Source organism: Eriocheir sinensis, chromosome 4 (assembly GCF_024679095.1).
Source record: "Eriocheir sinensis breed Jianghai 21 chromosome 4, ASM2467909v1, whole genome shotgun sequence".
Classification (NCBI taxonomy): domain Eukaryota; kingdom Metazoa; phylum Arthropoda; class Malacostraca; order Decapoda; family Varunidae; genus Eriocheir; species Eriocheir sinensis.
The window spans coordinates 24,077,663-24,093,268 of record NC_066512.1 but is presented as its reverse complement, the minus strand read 5'-3'; the positions used below and the strand labels follow the sequence as shown (position 1 = coordinate 24,093,268).

The 15,606-nt window shown below is 44.5% G+C and overlaps 1 protein-coding gene across 1 annotated transcript in view; it reads left to right on the top strand.

Annotated features, from left to right (window-relative positions):
• The window catches only part of LOC126980604 (alpha-actinin-1-like), a gene marked incomplete at its 3' end in the record, with an annotated part of 24,995 nt that extends 9,791 nt beyond the window's left edge, over positions 1-15,204 (top strand). The window contains exons 2-4 of the mRNA XM_050830709.1: positions 74-232; positions 1,046-1,213; positions 15,052-15,204. Of these exons, the coding sequence (XP_050686666.1) occupies positions 110-232; positions 1,046-1,213; positions 15,052-15,204 (444 nt within the window). The remainder of the gene's footprint in view (positions 1-73; positions 233-1,045; positions 1,214-15,051) is intronic.
• Positions 15,205-15,606: the final 402 nt, after the last annotated feature.

Genomic DNA, 15,606 nt, shown 5'->3' with positions numbered 1-15,606 from the left:
TATGTATGTGTGTATGTGCGCGCGAGTACAAACCACCCATGTATCTAACCCCCTTCCTTTCCTTCCCCCGCAGGATGGTTGGGTAGAGGCGCGGCGCTAGTGTGGCGAAATGTCGTCGCGCGAGGACCCGCTGCGGCAGTTCGAGACCGGCCGCATCCAGCACCTGCGGGAAGAGCGTCTCGGCATACAGAAGAAGACCTTCACAAAATGGATGAACTCCTTCCTCGTCAAGGTGAGAGAGGGGGAAGGAGGAAAATGTCAACCACATCATAACCTAACCGAACCTAATTTCTTCCACCCTCAACCTAGCTTAATTCCTTTCACCCACATCATAACCTAACCTTACCGAACCTAACCTCCCTCCTCTACCTTACCTCCCTCCTCTACCGAACCTAACCTAACCTTACCGAACCTAACCTAACCTAACCTTACCTTACCTTACCGAATCTAACCTAACCTTACCGAACCTAACCTAACCTAACCTCCCTCCTCTACCTTGCATAACCTAATCTTACCTAACCTAACCCTGAACTGAACCCAACCAAACCTGAACCTAACCTAACCTAACCGAACCTAACCTAACCTAACCTAACCTTCCTCTTCCTAACCTAACCTAACCTCCCTCCTCTACCTTGCATAACCTAATCTTACCTAACCTAACCTCCCTCCTCTACCTTACCTAACCTAACCAAACTGAACTGAACCTAACCTTACCTTACCTTACCGAACCTAACCTAACCTTCCTCTACCCAACCTAACCTAACATTACCGAACCTAACCTAACCTCCCTCCTCTACCTTGCATAACCTAATCTTACCTAACCTAACCTCCCTCCTCTACCTTACCTAACCTAACCTAACCTCCCTCTACCTTACCTTACCTTACCTTACCGAACCTAACCTCCCTCCTCTACCTTACCGAACCTAACCTAACCTCCCTCCCCTACCTAACTTGACCTAACCTAACCTAACCTTACCTAACCCTACCGAACCTAACCCCCCCCTCCACTTTACCTAACCTAACCTAACGCCCCGTCTCCCCTCAGGCGCGGCTGGAGGTGATGGACCTGTTCACCGACCTCGCCGACGGGAAGATGCTGCTGAAGCTGCTCGAAATCATCTCCGGCGAGAAGCTCGGGAAGCCAAACAACGGGAAGATGCGCGTCCACAAGATAGAGAACGTCAACAAGTCCCTCGCCTTCCTGCACACTAAGGTAAGGGGGAGGGGAGGGAGGTAAGGTAACGGGGGGGGGGGATGGGAAAGGGGGGAGGGGAGGGAGGGAGAAGGGGATAAAGCAAGGAAGAAACAGGCAAAGAGAGGGACGAAGAAAGAAAAAATGGAAGGAAGAAAGAAAGAAAAATCAACAAAGAGAGGGAAGAAGGAAGGAAGGAAGAGAGGGCGGGAGGGAAGGAAGGAGAGAGGGAGGAAAACGAAAGAAGGGGAGGAGGGGAGGGAGGAGGGGTTGAAATAAGGAAGAAACAAATAAACAGCAGACAGACAAAGAGACGGACGAAGAAAGAAAAGTGGAAGGGAGGAAGAAAAACAAACAAGCGAACAAAGAGAAGGAAGAAAGAAAGGAAGGAAGGAGAGAGAGGGAGGAAAACGAGAGAAGTAAAAGAACGATAGTAACAAATATACAACCAAAAAAAAATAGACAAACGGAGGGAAGGAAGGAAGGAAGGCAGAGAGAAAAGAAAAGAAGGAAAGAAGCAAGCAAAGGGAGGGAGGAAAGAAAGAAAGAAACAGGCAGAAAAGTAAAGGAAAAGAGGAAGGAAGGGAGAGTGGAAGGAAAGAAAGGGAGGATTGCTAGATAATTAGAGAAGGTAAGAATGAATGAAGGAAGGAAGGCAGGAAGGAAAGAATGAATGAATGAATGAAGGAAGGAAGGAAGGAATAGCAATAGAAGAAAGAAAACAAACAAACAAACAAGCAAATGAAGGGAGGAAGGAAGGAAGGAATAGCAATAGAAGAAAGAAAACAAACAAACAAACAAGCAAATGAAGGGAGGAAGGAAGGAAGGAAGGAAAGAATATCAATAGAAAAAAGAAGAAAAAAAAACAAAATTGGAAGAAGGAAGGAAGGAAGGAAGGAAGGGCTAGTGTGTTGTATGACGTTAAGAGAATGAGGAGTCTGCAAGAAGCCATTATCTCTCTCTCTCTCTCTCTCTCTCCTTTTTTTCATTCATTTTGTATTTCCTCCTTTCTTTTTTGCTCCTCCTCCTCCTCCTCCTCCTCCTCCACTCTTCCTCATCTCCCTTCTTTCTCTCTCTCCCACCAATTATCCAGTTTCTTTCCTCCTCCTCCTCCTCCTCCTCCTCCTCCTCCTCCTTTGCATCTCCTCCTCCATAATGTCTCTCTTCCCTCCATTATCTCTTTATCTCTTTCCTCCCCGAGTTCCTCCCAGTCACAGATACCTCCACTTTTTTCCTCCTCCTCCTCCTCCTCCTCCTCCTCCTCCTCCTGTCTTCTTTTCTCTCCTCCCAAGTTTCGTTTCTCTCCACTTCTCCCTCTTTCTCTTTTTTTTCCTTTCATTTCAGATCCTCCCTTCTCCTCCTCCTCCTCTTCTTCTTCCTCCTGTCTTCTTTTCTCTCCTCCCTTTCGTTTCTCTCCACTCCCTCTTTTTTTTTTCTTTTTACTTTCCTTCCATTTTAGATCCTTCCTCCTCCTCCTCCTCCTCCTCCTCCTCCTCCTCCTCCTTTAATTTTTCTCTTTCTTTTCCCTTCTCTTAATTTTCCTCTCTCTCTCCCTCTTCTCTTCCTCCTTTTCCTCCTTTTTTCATCCTATTTTTCCTTCTTCCTACCTCCCCATCCTCTTCCTCTCTCCCCCTTCCCCTTCTCTTCCTCCTCTTCCTCTCTGTAACCTCTCTCCCCTTCCTCCTCTTTTCCTCCTCTTCCTCCTCCTCTTCTCTCCCCTCTTTTCCCCTCCCTCTACCTCCCCTTTTTTTTATCTCTTTCCCTCCTCCTCCTCTTCTCCCCCACTTCTCCTTCCCCTCTTCCTCCCCTTCTCTTTGTGTCATCTCTCCCCTTCTCCCATCACCCACCCCTACCAGACCCCTTCTCCCCTCATCCCCCACCACACCCCACTTCACTCAGCCCATTCAAACCCCACCCTCTTCACCCCTCCCCTCCCCACCCACTTCACCCACGCCTCAACAGGATATCCGCACCAAAGAACTCGACACCCCTCACCCCAGCCACCCCCCTCCCCTCCCCATCTCCCCATACACGGGTTGGTCACTTGTTTGGGCTTTATCTTGGTGTGTGTGGGGAGTGGGGAGAAGGAGGGAGGGAAGGGGAGGAGGAGAGGATGGTGGAAGAGGGGAGGGGAGGAGAAGGATGGAAGGGAGAAGAGGGGGAGGTAGAAAGGGGGAAGGAGAGGGTGGATGGTAGAGAAAGAAGGGTGGAAGGGGAGGAGAGAGAGGGGGAGAAGAATGAAGGGTGGAAGAGGAGAGGAATGGAAGGGTGGAAGAGAGAAAAGTGAGAGAAGGAGAATGGAAGAGAGATGAGAGGAAAGGTGGAAGAAAGAATGGTGGAGAGAAAAGGTGGAAAAGAGAATGGTGGAGAGAAAAAGGACAAGAGAGAGAGAAGAGGAAGGAAAATAAAGAAAGGAGAGAAGATAATAAGTGGAAGAAAAGTGGAGAGAGAGAGAGAGAGAGAGAGAGAGAGAGAGAGAGAGAGAGAGTTCAAAGGTGGAGGAAAAGAGGACAGTTGGAGAGGTGGAGGAATGTGATGTTCTTGTTGTTGTTGTTGTTGTTGTTGTTATGTAATGGGGGTAAGCAGTTCTCCTCCTCCTCCTCTTCCTCTTCCTCTTCCTCCTCCTCCTCTTCCTCCTCCTCCTCCTCTTCCTCCTCCTCCTCATCATCATCATCGCATCACCATCACCACCAGTCACACTTCCTCCTCTTCCTCCTCCTCCTCCTCCTCCTCCTCCTCCTCCTCCTCCTCTCGTCTTAATAAATGATTGGTTAAGAAGTCTGTCAGATAAGATAGGGGGAGAGAGAGAGAGAGAGAGAGAGAGAGAGAGAATGGAATCTAACCCCATTTCTTCCTATTCCTTTTCTTATTTTCCCATTATTTCTTTCCTTCATTCTTTCCTCCCTTCCTCTTCCTCTCCCCATCTTTCTCTTCTTCCCTCCCTCCTTTCCTCCCACTACTTCTTCCCTTTATTCCCTCAACCCCTTCCTCCTCTTCCGCTTTCCCATCATTTTTCTCCCTCTATTCCCTTCCTCCACCCCTTCCTCTTCCGCGCTCCCATCATCATCTTCCCCTTCCTCCCTCCCTTCTTCTTTCCCTCCTTCCCTCCACCCCTTTCTTCCTTCCTCCTCTACTTTCCCAGCATTCTTTTCTCTCCTTTCCCCCCCCCCTCCCTCTCTCTTTCCCTTCCCCCTCTCTTCCTCTCTCCCCCTTCCTTCTCCCTCCCCTTCCTTCCCATCCTCCCTCTCTTTCCCAACATTCTTTTCTCCCCTTTTCTCATCCTCCCTCTCCCCCGCCTCCCTCTCTCCATCCTCCCTCTCCCCATCCTCTCTTCCCCCTCTCCCCCTTCGCTCCCCTCCCCTCCCTTTCCTCCCCTCCCCTCTCTTTCCCAGCATTCTTCTCGCCCCGTTCCTCTTCATCTCCCCCGTTCTTCCCACGTCGCTTCTTCCCACTCCATAATCTCCCCTCCTCCTTCAGCCGTGGAGGAGGAGGAGGTGGAAGAAGAGGAGGAGGAGGAGGAGGTGAATGGTCTTCCCCTCCCCCAACAAGTGTGTCTCAAGTACCTCCTCCTCCTCCTCCTCCTCCTCCTCCTCTTGAACGGGACAGTATATTAAAATTTTATTGGAGAGAGAGAGAGAGAGAGAGAGAGAGAGAGAGAGAGAGAGAGAGAGAGAGAGAGAGAGAGACTGGCAACAACTCCCTTTTACTTCCCTTCCTCTTCCTTTCCGCTTTTCCTTTCCTCCTTTTCCCTGACCTCATTTTCCTTTCCCTACTCTTCCCTCATTTTCCTTTTCCTTCTCTTCTTTCTCTTTCTCTTTTTCTTTCTTCTTTTCCCTTCCCTTTCCTTTCTCTTCCTTTTCCTTCCCCTTTCATTCTTTTCATTTTCCTCCCTCTTTTCCTTCTCTTCCTTTTTTCTTCCTTCTCTTTTCCTTCTCTTCCCTTTCCTTCCTTCTCTTTCCCTTCCTCTTTTTCCTCATTTACTTTCCTATCTTTCATAATCTATATTTCTCCTCCACCCTTTTATCTCTTCCTCCTCCTCCTCCTCCTCCTCCTCCTCCCTTCTTACCCCACTCAAGACAGAGGGGGCATTGTTACACACACACACACATACACACACACACACACACACACACACACACAGAGACCATGATTCTATATTCGATGTCTGAGAGAGAGAGAGAGAGAGAGAGAGGGGATGAAGTTAGTATGATAGTATGAGAAGAAACGAAGGAAGAGGAGGAGGAGGAGGAGGACTAGGACGAGAGAGAAGAGAAGAGGAGGAGGAGGAGATGATAAGAAGACTTGATAAGATAATGGTGTTGTATATTTTTTTTTGCTATTTTTATGTTAGATCGAACTGATAAATGCACACTAACCACCATCATCACCATTCACCACCACCTTCATCACCAAATCATTACCACCATCATCATCACCAACAACAACAACAACATCGTCATCACCACCACCATCACCACCACCGTCACCACCACCACCATCATCACCACCACCATCACCACTACCATCACCTTCATCACCACCACCACCAACATCGTCACCACCACCATCACCACCATCACCACCATCATCATCACCACCATTATGACCACCCTTCCTCTTCCTCTTCCCTTCTCCTTTTCCCCGATCTTGTTTTCCCTTCCATATCCTTCCCTTCTCCTTTCCCGTCCTTCCCTTTCTCGTTCTTCCCACCTTCCCTTCCCTTCCCTTCACCCCCCTCTTCCCCCTTCTTCCTCCCTCTCTCTCCCTTTCTTCCCTTCTCACCATCACCACCACCACCTGAGATAAAAATAATTACAGGTATTCATAATTTTACCTTTTCTTTCCTTGTGAGGTGAATTAATTAGCGAGTGAGAGGAGGAGGAAGAAGAGGAGGAGGAGGAAGAAGAGATGGAGGAGGAAGAAGAGATGGAAGTCTTTTATCAGAGGTGAATGATTTTTTTTTTTTTTTTTTTTTAATCAGTGGAGTGAACTACGCGTTACATCTCCTCCTCCTTCTCCTCTTCCTCCTCCTCCTCCTCCTCCTCCTCCTCCTCCTCCTCCTCCTCCTCCTCGTCTTCGTTTATCAGGTCTCTCTCTCTCTCTCTCTCTCTCTCTCTCTCTCTCTCTCTCTCTCTCTCTCTCACCCATAATAATTCTCATACCACCAAACACACACACACACACACACACACACACACACACACACACACACACACACACACACACACACACACACACACACATACACACACACACGAGGGTCAAGGTAGATCATGAGCCTCGAGTATTTTTTTTTTTTTTCGTGTTTGTTTTCCTCGGTCATTTGCAGGAGGAGGAGGAGGAGGAGGAGGAGGAGGAGGAGGAAGAAGAGGAAGAGGAGGAGGAGAATCACTTAGGATGTTCGCCAGGATGTGAATTGCACTTCTCTTTGTGCGTTATGAATTTGAGGTGAAGAGGAAGAGGAGGAGGAAGAGGAAGAGGAGGAGGAGGAGGAGGAGGAGGAGGAGGAGGAGGAGGAGGAAGTAGGTGTGGCTGGATCGTGATTTATTTCGTGTTAATGAGTGAACGAATCCTCCTCCTCCTCCTCCTCCTCCTCCTCCTCTTCCTCCCCTTCCTCCTCTTCCTCCTCCTCCTCCATCCGTAACACTTGTGGACAAAATATGGGTCAGTTTGTTTCTACGTATTCCTAATGTTTGTTTGTTTGTTTGTTTGTTTGATTATTTCCACCACTCATCCACTCACCCTCTAACTCATCCACCTTTTATTACTTATATTCAATACCTCATCCACTTTCTACTCCACACATTATTCATTTATTTTCTACCTCATCCACTCTTTAGTCCACACATCTAATACCTCATCCACCCTCTACTCCACACAATATCCATTCACCCATCGATTCATCCACCCTCCCACTAGCTTACCCACTCATCCACTAGCTCATCCACCCTTCTAATAGCTCACCCACACTCATCCACTATAGTTCATCCACCCACTCCCTCATCCACTTACTTCTTAACTCATCCACCCTTCTACTAGCTCACTCACCCTCATCCACTTGTTCATCCATCCACTCCCTCATCCACCCACTCCCTCATCCACCCTTCCAGTACTTCATCCACTTATCTTCTTAACTCATCCACTCATCCACTCATTCATCATCTGCCAACCTCCTTTCCTTCCTATTTATCTACCTATTTAACTACTTGCATGCCTCCCTATCTACATAATTACATACCTATTATCTACCAACCGACCTGCCTATCTGTATCTATATCTAATTGTTTTTTTGTTGTTTTTTTGTTTTTGTTTTTTTAGTGTGATAGTTTCCTTCCTCTTCCTCCTCCTCCTCTTCCTTCTCTTTTTCCTCCTCTTCCTCTCCCTTCTCCTCCTCCTCTTCCTTCTCTTTTTCCTCCTCTTCCTCTCCCTTATCCTCCTCCTCCTCTTCCTCCCCCTTCTCCTCCTCCTCTTCCTTCTCCTCTTCCTCCTCCTCCGCTTCCTCCTTCTCCTGTTCTTTTATTCTTGCAGTCAAACTTTCTCTTTACTTTTTTTTCCTTTCAATTCTTCACGTGACCTGTTACACTTTGAAAGGCCTGGGCGTGACGTGTAGGAGGAGGAGGAGGAGGAGGAGGAAGAGGAGGAGGAGGAGGAGCATGACAGTAGGGCGGGGCGGGCAAGGAAGGCGGATGGAAGGAGCGAAGGAGGGATAATTGACAAGGAAGAAGAAGAAAAGAAAGAAGACAAAAGAAAGAGAAGAATAGGTGAAGGAAAACTAGGAAAAATGAAGCAAAAGTGAAGATTAAAAATATAAGAAAGAACGAAGGAACAAGGAATAGAAATAATTGACAAGGAAGAAGAAATAAAGAGCAAGACAAAATAAAACAATAGGTGAAGGAAAAGTAGGAAAAAGGAAGGAAAAGTGAAGATTAAAAATAAGTGAAAGAACGAAGGAATAAAGAATATGCAAGAAGAGAATAAAAAACAAAAAATAAAAAGTAGGAAAAATATAGGTGAAGGAAAACACGAAAAGGAAGTTAAAATGGAGATAAAAAAAAAAGCATTGGAGGAGAAAATGAACGCAAGAAAAAGGAAGGAAAAGAGAGGGAGAGAGGAGGGAGTACGGAGGAGGAGGAGGAGGAGAAAGAGGAAAGAAGGGGAAGGGAGGAGTAAATTGTGACAAGGCAAAGGGGGATGACGAGGAAGAAGAGGAAGAGAAAGAAGAAGAAGAAGATAAAGAAGAAGAAGAAGAAGAAGAGGAGGAGGAGAAAGGGGAAGAAGGGGAAGGGAGGAGTAAACGGTGACAAGGCAAAGGGGGATGAGGAGGAAGAAGAAGAGGAAGAGAAAGAAGAAGAAGAAGATAAAGAAGAAGAAGAAGAGGAGGAGGTGGAGGAGGAGAGGGCGTGAAGGGGAAGGGTGACAAGGCCGGATAGGAAGGAGGAGGAGGAGGAGAGGAGGAGGAGGAGGAGGAGGAGGAGGAGGAGGATGGCGGGAAATGACGTAATCCCAACATGACTTGCATTCTTGCCACTAGAACGAGAGAAAGGGAAAAAAAAAAGAAAGGGAGGGGAAAAAATAAAACGGGGTTGAATTAAAAAAAAAGGGAAAGAGAAAGTGGACCTCGAATAATTGCTTTACCAATGGAGAGAAAAAGAAGAAAGCAGGAATAAGAGAAAAAGAATGAGGAGGAAAAAAACAAGAGAGGAACGATACCGAGAAAGAAAGGAAGAAGAGAAGGAAAGAAACAAAGGAAGAAACAGGAGGAGAAAGAAGAGAGGAAGCATAAGAGAAGGAAAGAAACATAGGAAGAGAAGATAAAAAGGAAAAGGAGAAAGAAAAGAAGAACGATATCGAAAAAGAAAGAAAGGAAGAGAAGAAAAGAAACAAAGGAAGAGACAAGAGAGAAAAAGGGTAAGGAGGAGAAAGAAAAGAGGAAGGTTAAGAGAAAGAAAGGAAGAAGAGAAGAAACAAAGAAAGAGACAAGAGAAAAGAGGAAAAGGAGGAGAAAGAAGAGAGGAAGGATAAGAGAAAAGAAGGAAGAGGAAAAGAAAAGCGAAGAAACAAGAAACAACTAAAGAGAAAGAAAACAAAGGAAAAAGGAGAGAAAGAAGAAAAAAAGGAACAATACAGAAAAATAATAAAAGGAAGTGAAGGAAATAACGGGGAAAAATTAAGAAAGAAGGAAAAGGAAGAAGAAAAGAGGAGGAAAAAGAGGAAGGGGAGAAGAACAATGCAGAGAGAAAAAAAAGTAAGAGGAGGAAAAAACGGAGAAACGAGAAGAGGAAAGAAGAGAGGAATAGAAAAAAAAAAGGCGGAGAAACAAGTGAAGAGAAAGAAGAAGGGAAGAGGAGGAAAAAGAATAAGAGGAGAGAAACGATAGAGGAAAAAAAGGAGGAGAAGGCGGAGAAACAAAGGAATAGAAGAGAAAGAGGAAAAGGAGGAGAAAGAAGAGGAAGAAAAATAAGGAAGAGGAGAAGGAAGAAGAGGAAGAGGTATGTCAGTAAACCACCACTACTACCACAATCACCACCACCACCACAATCACCACCACCACCACAACCACCATCACCACCACAATCACCACCACCACCACTACAATCACCACCACCACCACAATCACCACCACCACCACAATCACCACCACTACCACAACCACCACCACCACCATCACCACCAACACCAGCCTTGTTTGAATGGGCATGTCCGTTAGTAAGGGTTTTGGCGCGCCCACGACCCTGCTAGCGCGCCCTTTGTTACGTAGGGGGAGGGAGGGCGGGAAGGGGTGAAGGGTGAGGGGGGGTGAAGGGGGGGTTAGGGGTGTAGCAGCAGGAGGTGGTGTGAGGGTGTGAGTGAAGGAAGGAAGGAAGCCGTTGGTGGTGGTGGTGGTGATGGTGATGATGGTGGTGGTGATGATGGTGGTGGTGATGGTGGTTGTGGTGGTTTACTGACAATACCTTTTCCTCTTCCTTATTTTTCTTCCTCTTCTTTCTCCTCCTTTTCCTTTTTCTCTTCTATTCCTTTGTTTCTCCGCCTTCTCCTCCACCACCTCCTTTTTTTTCTCTATCGTTTCTCTCCTCTTATTCTTTTTCCTCCTCTTCCCTTCTTGTTTCTCCGCCTTTTCTTTTTCTTTTTTTTTCTTATTCCTCTCTTCTTTCCTCTTCTCTTCCTCTGGCAATACTTTTTCCTGTTCTTTCTTTTCTTTTGTTCTTGTTTTTCTTTTCTCGGCAATTTTCTCTTATTTTCTCTTTTTCCTCATTTTTATCTCATTCTTCCTCCATTTACTTCTTTCTCCTTCGCTTCTTTCTTCTCATTTCTCCGCATTTTCATTCTCCTTTTCTCCTGTTCCACTTTCTTATCCCTCCTTTCCTCTTCTTTCTCCTCTTCATTTTCCTCTTATTCCAGCGCTCCTCTTCCATCGCTCTGCACCTCTTCTCTTTCTCCACCTTTCCCCTCTTTTCCCTCCCTTTCCCTCTTCTCCTCTTTCTTTATTCCTTATCCTTCCTCTCCTTCACTCGCTCTCCCTCCTCGCCCTTCCTTCCTGATAGATTTCCTCCTTCCATCCTTGCTAAGTTCAATAATGTCTTGTTCTCTCTCCTTCCTTCATTCCTTCTTTCCTCCTTCCCTTCCTTCCCTTCCCTTCTCTTTTGTCTAATTAACCCCTAACACCCTTATGATAGATTTCCTCCCTCCATCCTTGCTAAGCTAAATGATGTCTCTCCTTCCTTCATTCCTTCTTTCCTCCTTCCTTTCCTTCCCTTCTCTTTCGTCTAATTAACCCCTAACACCCTTATGATAGATTTCCTCCCTCCATCCTTGCTAAGCTAAATGATGTCTCTCCTTCCTTCATTCCTTCTTTCCTCCTTCCTTTCCTTCCCTTCTCTTTCGTCTAATTAACCCCTAACACCCTTATGATAGATTTCCTCCCTCCATCCTTGCTAAGCTAAATGATGTCTCTCCTTCCTTCATTCCTTCTTTCCTCCTTCCTTCCCTTCCCTTCTCTTTTGTTTTATTAATCCCTAACACCCTTATCAACAACCTCGTAATGGTCAAGCCTACCCCAGCGACGAGGTTAGTTAATTATCTATAAGCTCGTAATGGTGGCGGGTTTCGAACTGGTAAAGATGGCATCGTATAGGGGTCGGTAATATATATAATGATGATGACTGGCTTATCTCTCTCAGCCTTCCTCCTCGCCCCTTTTTTTTGCTGCTCGGAAGTGTAAGAAAGGAAGCCAGCCACGCCCTTACTTAGAGTTTTAGAGGAGGAGGAGGAAGAGGAGGGGGATTGTAAAAGAAGAGCAGGAGGAGAAGGAGGAATGGGAGAAGCTGGAACAAGAAGGAAGTTTAGGATAGAGGAGGAGGAGGAGAAGGTGAAACAAAAGCAAGCTGGAGGAAAGGAGGAGAAGGAGAAGAGGAAGAGGGACTGAAATAGGAGAGCAGGAGGAGGAGGAGGAATGGGAGAAGGTGGAACAAGAAGGAAGGAAGATTAGGATAGAGGAGGAGGAGGAGAAGGTGAAACAAAAGCAAGCTGGAGGAAAGGAGAAGGAGAAGAGGAAGAGGGACTGAAATAGGAGAGCAGGAGGAGGAGGAGGAGGAATGGGAGAAGGTGGAACAAGGAGGAAGGAAGATTAGGATAGAGGAGAAGGTGAAACAAAAGCAAGCTGGAGGAGGAGGAGGAGGAGGAGGAGGAAAAGAAGTAAAAAGGGGGGAAGAGAAGGAGGGACTGAAGGAAAAGAGTAGGCTTAAGAGGAGCTCGAACAGAAGAAAGAAAGGAAGGAAGGAGATGAAATGGAAACAAGAAGGAGAAGTAGAATGAACAGGACGAAGAAAAGAATGAAGAACAGAGGAAACAGAAGCAGGAGGAGAAGGAAAAGAAGAGCAGAAATGGGAGCAATAGGAGCTCGAACAGAAGGAAGGAAAGAAGGAAGAAGATAAAATAGAAACAAGAAGGAGAAGTAGAAGGAACAGGAGGAAGAAAAAAATGGAGAACAGAGGAAACAGAAGCAGGAGAGGGAAAAGAAGAGCAGAAAGAGGAGGAGGAGGAGCAGAAGGTGGAATAGAAACAGGAAGAGGAATAAGAAATGAAAAAGAAGAGTTATGGGAGTGACAAGGAGAGAAGGAAAGGTTAAAATGGATTATGCAGGAGAAGGAAAAGAAGGAAAAGGAGAAAAGAAGGAATAAGATGAATAGTTAATCAGTTTCATATCGACAACGGAGACATTTAAACCATATTAGAGAGAGAGAGAGAGAGAGAGAGAGAGAGAGAGAGAGAGAGAGAGAGAGAGAGACCTGCATCCTTCGTGACCTCTCCCACTAATCATCAAATTTGCATAATACTCAACTCTCCTTTATTTTTTTTTTTCTTATATGCGACCGAGGAAGTGTGCAATTTTCAACCGTTTCTGTGTCTTTATTTTATTTGTCCTTAACTCCTTCCCTTTCCATTCCATTCCTTTCCTTTCCTTTCCTTTCCTTTCCATTCCATTCCATTCCTTTCTTTTCCTTTCCATTCCATTCCTTTCCTTTCCTTTCCTTCAATTCCCTTTAATTTCCTTCCCTTCTTAAGTACTTAGATAACCAACAGAAATTAGTATTGTTATTGTACGCGGGTTGTTTTGACGTTGAAATTAAAGAAAAAGAAAGAGAGATATTGAGAGAAATGAAAAATATGTGAAGAGAAAAGAAAAGAAAGGAAAAAAAGTAAAGATGAAGGAAAAAAGAGAAAAGATAAAGTAGATAAAGAAAATGGAAAGCAAAGATACACTGAAATTAGAAAGAAAAGTAAAGATGAAGGAAAAAAGAGAAAAGATAAAGTAGATAAAGAAAATGGAAAGCAAAGATACACTGAAATTAGAAAGAAAAGTTAAATTCGGAAAAAGTGAAAATAAGAAAATAAAGTGAAATAAGGAAAAAAATAAAGAAAAATTCAAAAAAGGAAGAAAATAAATAATAGAAAAAAAGTAAAATTAAAAAAAAATGTAATTAAAGATTTATGAAGAAAGAATATAAGAAGTGACATTAATTAACCGAAGAAAATGTGTGTTTTCAGCTTGAATTAACATTGCTCGCACTCTGCATCTTAAATAATAATAACTAAATAAATAGATAAATAAGAAGAAAAGAGGAAAACGCGCAGCTGTGAGAACGAATGAAACGAATAAATATATAAAAAAGGGCGTTAGGATTACGTCACACGAAAAAAAAAATATCAGGACCTATTTTTAGTTTAACGAGTCTCTCTCTCTCTCTCTCTCTCTCTCTCTCTCTCTCTCACACACAATATCATCGAACAAAAAGAAAGAAAAGTTTGCTACCTCGACGATTTTTTTCCCCTCTTCCTTTCCGTTAGGGGTCGAGGAAGTGGAGGAGGGGGAGGAGGAGGAGGAGGAATGACGTCATCTAGAGAGGGCAGTGGTTCCCTTCCTTCCCCAACACCAAGGGAGGAAGGGGAACGGGGAGAGGAAGGGGAGGGAAGGAGAGGAGGAGGGGGAATGACGTCATCTTGAGAGGGCAGTGGTTCCCTTCCTTCCCCAACACCAAGGGAGGAAGGGGAACGGGGAGAGGAAAGGGAGGGAAGGAGAGGAGGAGGGGGAATGACGTCATCTTGAGAGGGCAGTGGTTACCTTCCTTCCCCAACACCAAGGGAGGAAGGGGAAGGTGGAAGGGGAGGGAAGGGGAGGAGGAGGGGAGGAAGGGGGAAGGGGGAGACAGCACACACCCAATCCTTCCTTTATTCCTCCATGTTTCCTTCCCCTCCTCCTCCTCCTCCTTCTCCTCCTCCTTCCCCCCCTCCTCCTCCTCCTCCTCCTCCTAATGGAACACCTGCAGAATGACGTAACCATTATTTTGTTTCATTTTGTTATTTATTATTTTTTTGAGCAATGGAGTGGAATGTATCGTAGTGGGAGGCAGAGGAATATTAAGGACAGACAAAAGAAAAACGATTAACATTCTTGGTTTGTTTTATATTTGTCTTTTTTCTTTGTTGTTGTTTTCGATGTGTGGTTTGTTTCTATATCCACCTAACTGTGTTTTTAGTGATGACTCGGTTTTTATTATTATTATTATTATTATTATTATTATTATTATTTTCGTATTACTTTTCTTGTTATTGTTTTTAGTGGTTACTCGGTTTTTATTATTATCATTATTATTATTATTATTATTATTATTATTAGGCTATTATAGTTGTTACTGTTGCATATAGTTACTCATGACAAACACATACAAACACATTTATATCTCAAGTGTTGATTAGATTACACAAGAAAAATATAGAACCATGATTTTTGCAAGATAACCAAGAGGAAGAAATAAAACAAGATAGATATAAAGAAACACAAAAGCAAAACAAAACAGGAACTTGAACATACGTGACAAACAGCAGGAATAATAATAATAATAACTAATAATGGTAATAATAAAAGTGGACATCCAACACCCTCCCATAATTTGAAAAAGGAAAAAAAGAAGCAGAACTGATAAGATAGATACGGTATGCGGCCACCGTGAGAGAGAGAGAGAAGAGAAGAGAAGAGAAGGGAAGGGAACGGAAGGGAACGGAAGGGAAGGGAAGGGAAGGGAAGAGGAGAAGAATATGTAGCTGGAAAAGACGGATATATGGATAAAATAGACAAACAAATGAAGAAAAAAAAGAGAAAAAAATATGACCACAAAAAGACAAACATACAGTCCAACAGATATATACAGACACACACACAAGAACCAGAAACTAATAGACAAACTTGGACACAAAAAAAAAAAGCAAAATAGCAGATAAACAGACACAGCAACATACTCATCTTTTTATTATTCCTGAAGATTTTCCACGCCATCATCTTTTTCCTTCTTCCCCTTCGTCAGGTTCGCCTCGAGAGCATCGGCGCGGAGGACATTGTAGATGGCAACCCGCGCCTCATCCTCGGCCTCATCTGGACCATCATCCTCCGCTTCCAGATCCAGGAGATTGAGATTGACGTGGTGAGTAGCAGTAGTAGTAGTAGTAGTAGTGGTGGTGGTGGTGGTGGAGGTGGTAGTAGTGATATATTTAACGTATTACTATTCTCATTATTATTATTATATCTATCTATCTATCTACCTTCGTCTACTTGACTACTTACCTACCTCAGAGGAGGATGACGAAGATGATTCAGGGGGTGAGGAACTTGCCTTATGAAGACAGGCTAAAGCAGTTAAATCTACACTCTCTAGAAAGGCGAAGGGTGCGAGGAGACTTGATCGAAGTTTATAAATGGATGAAGGGATTTAATAAAGGGGATGTCAATAAAATTTTGAGAGTGAAAGAGCCAGGTAGGACGCGTGGCAGTGGTTTTAAGTTAGACAAATTCAGATTCAACAAAGACATAGGCAAGAATTGGTTCACTAATAGAGTGGTGGATGAATGGAACAGGCTTGGGA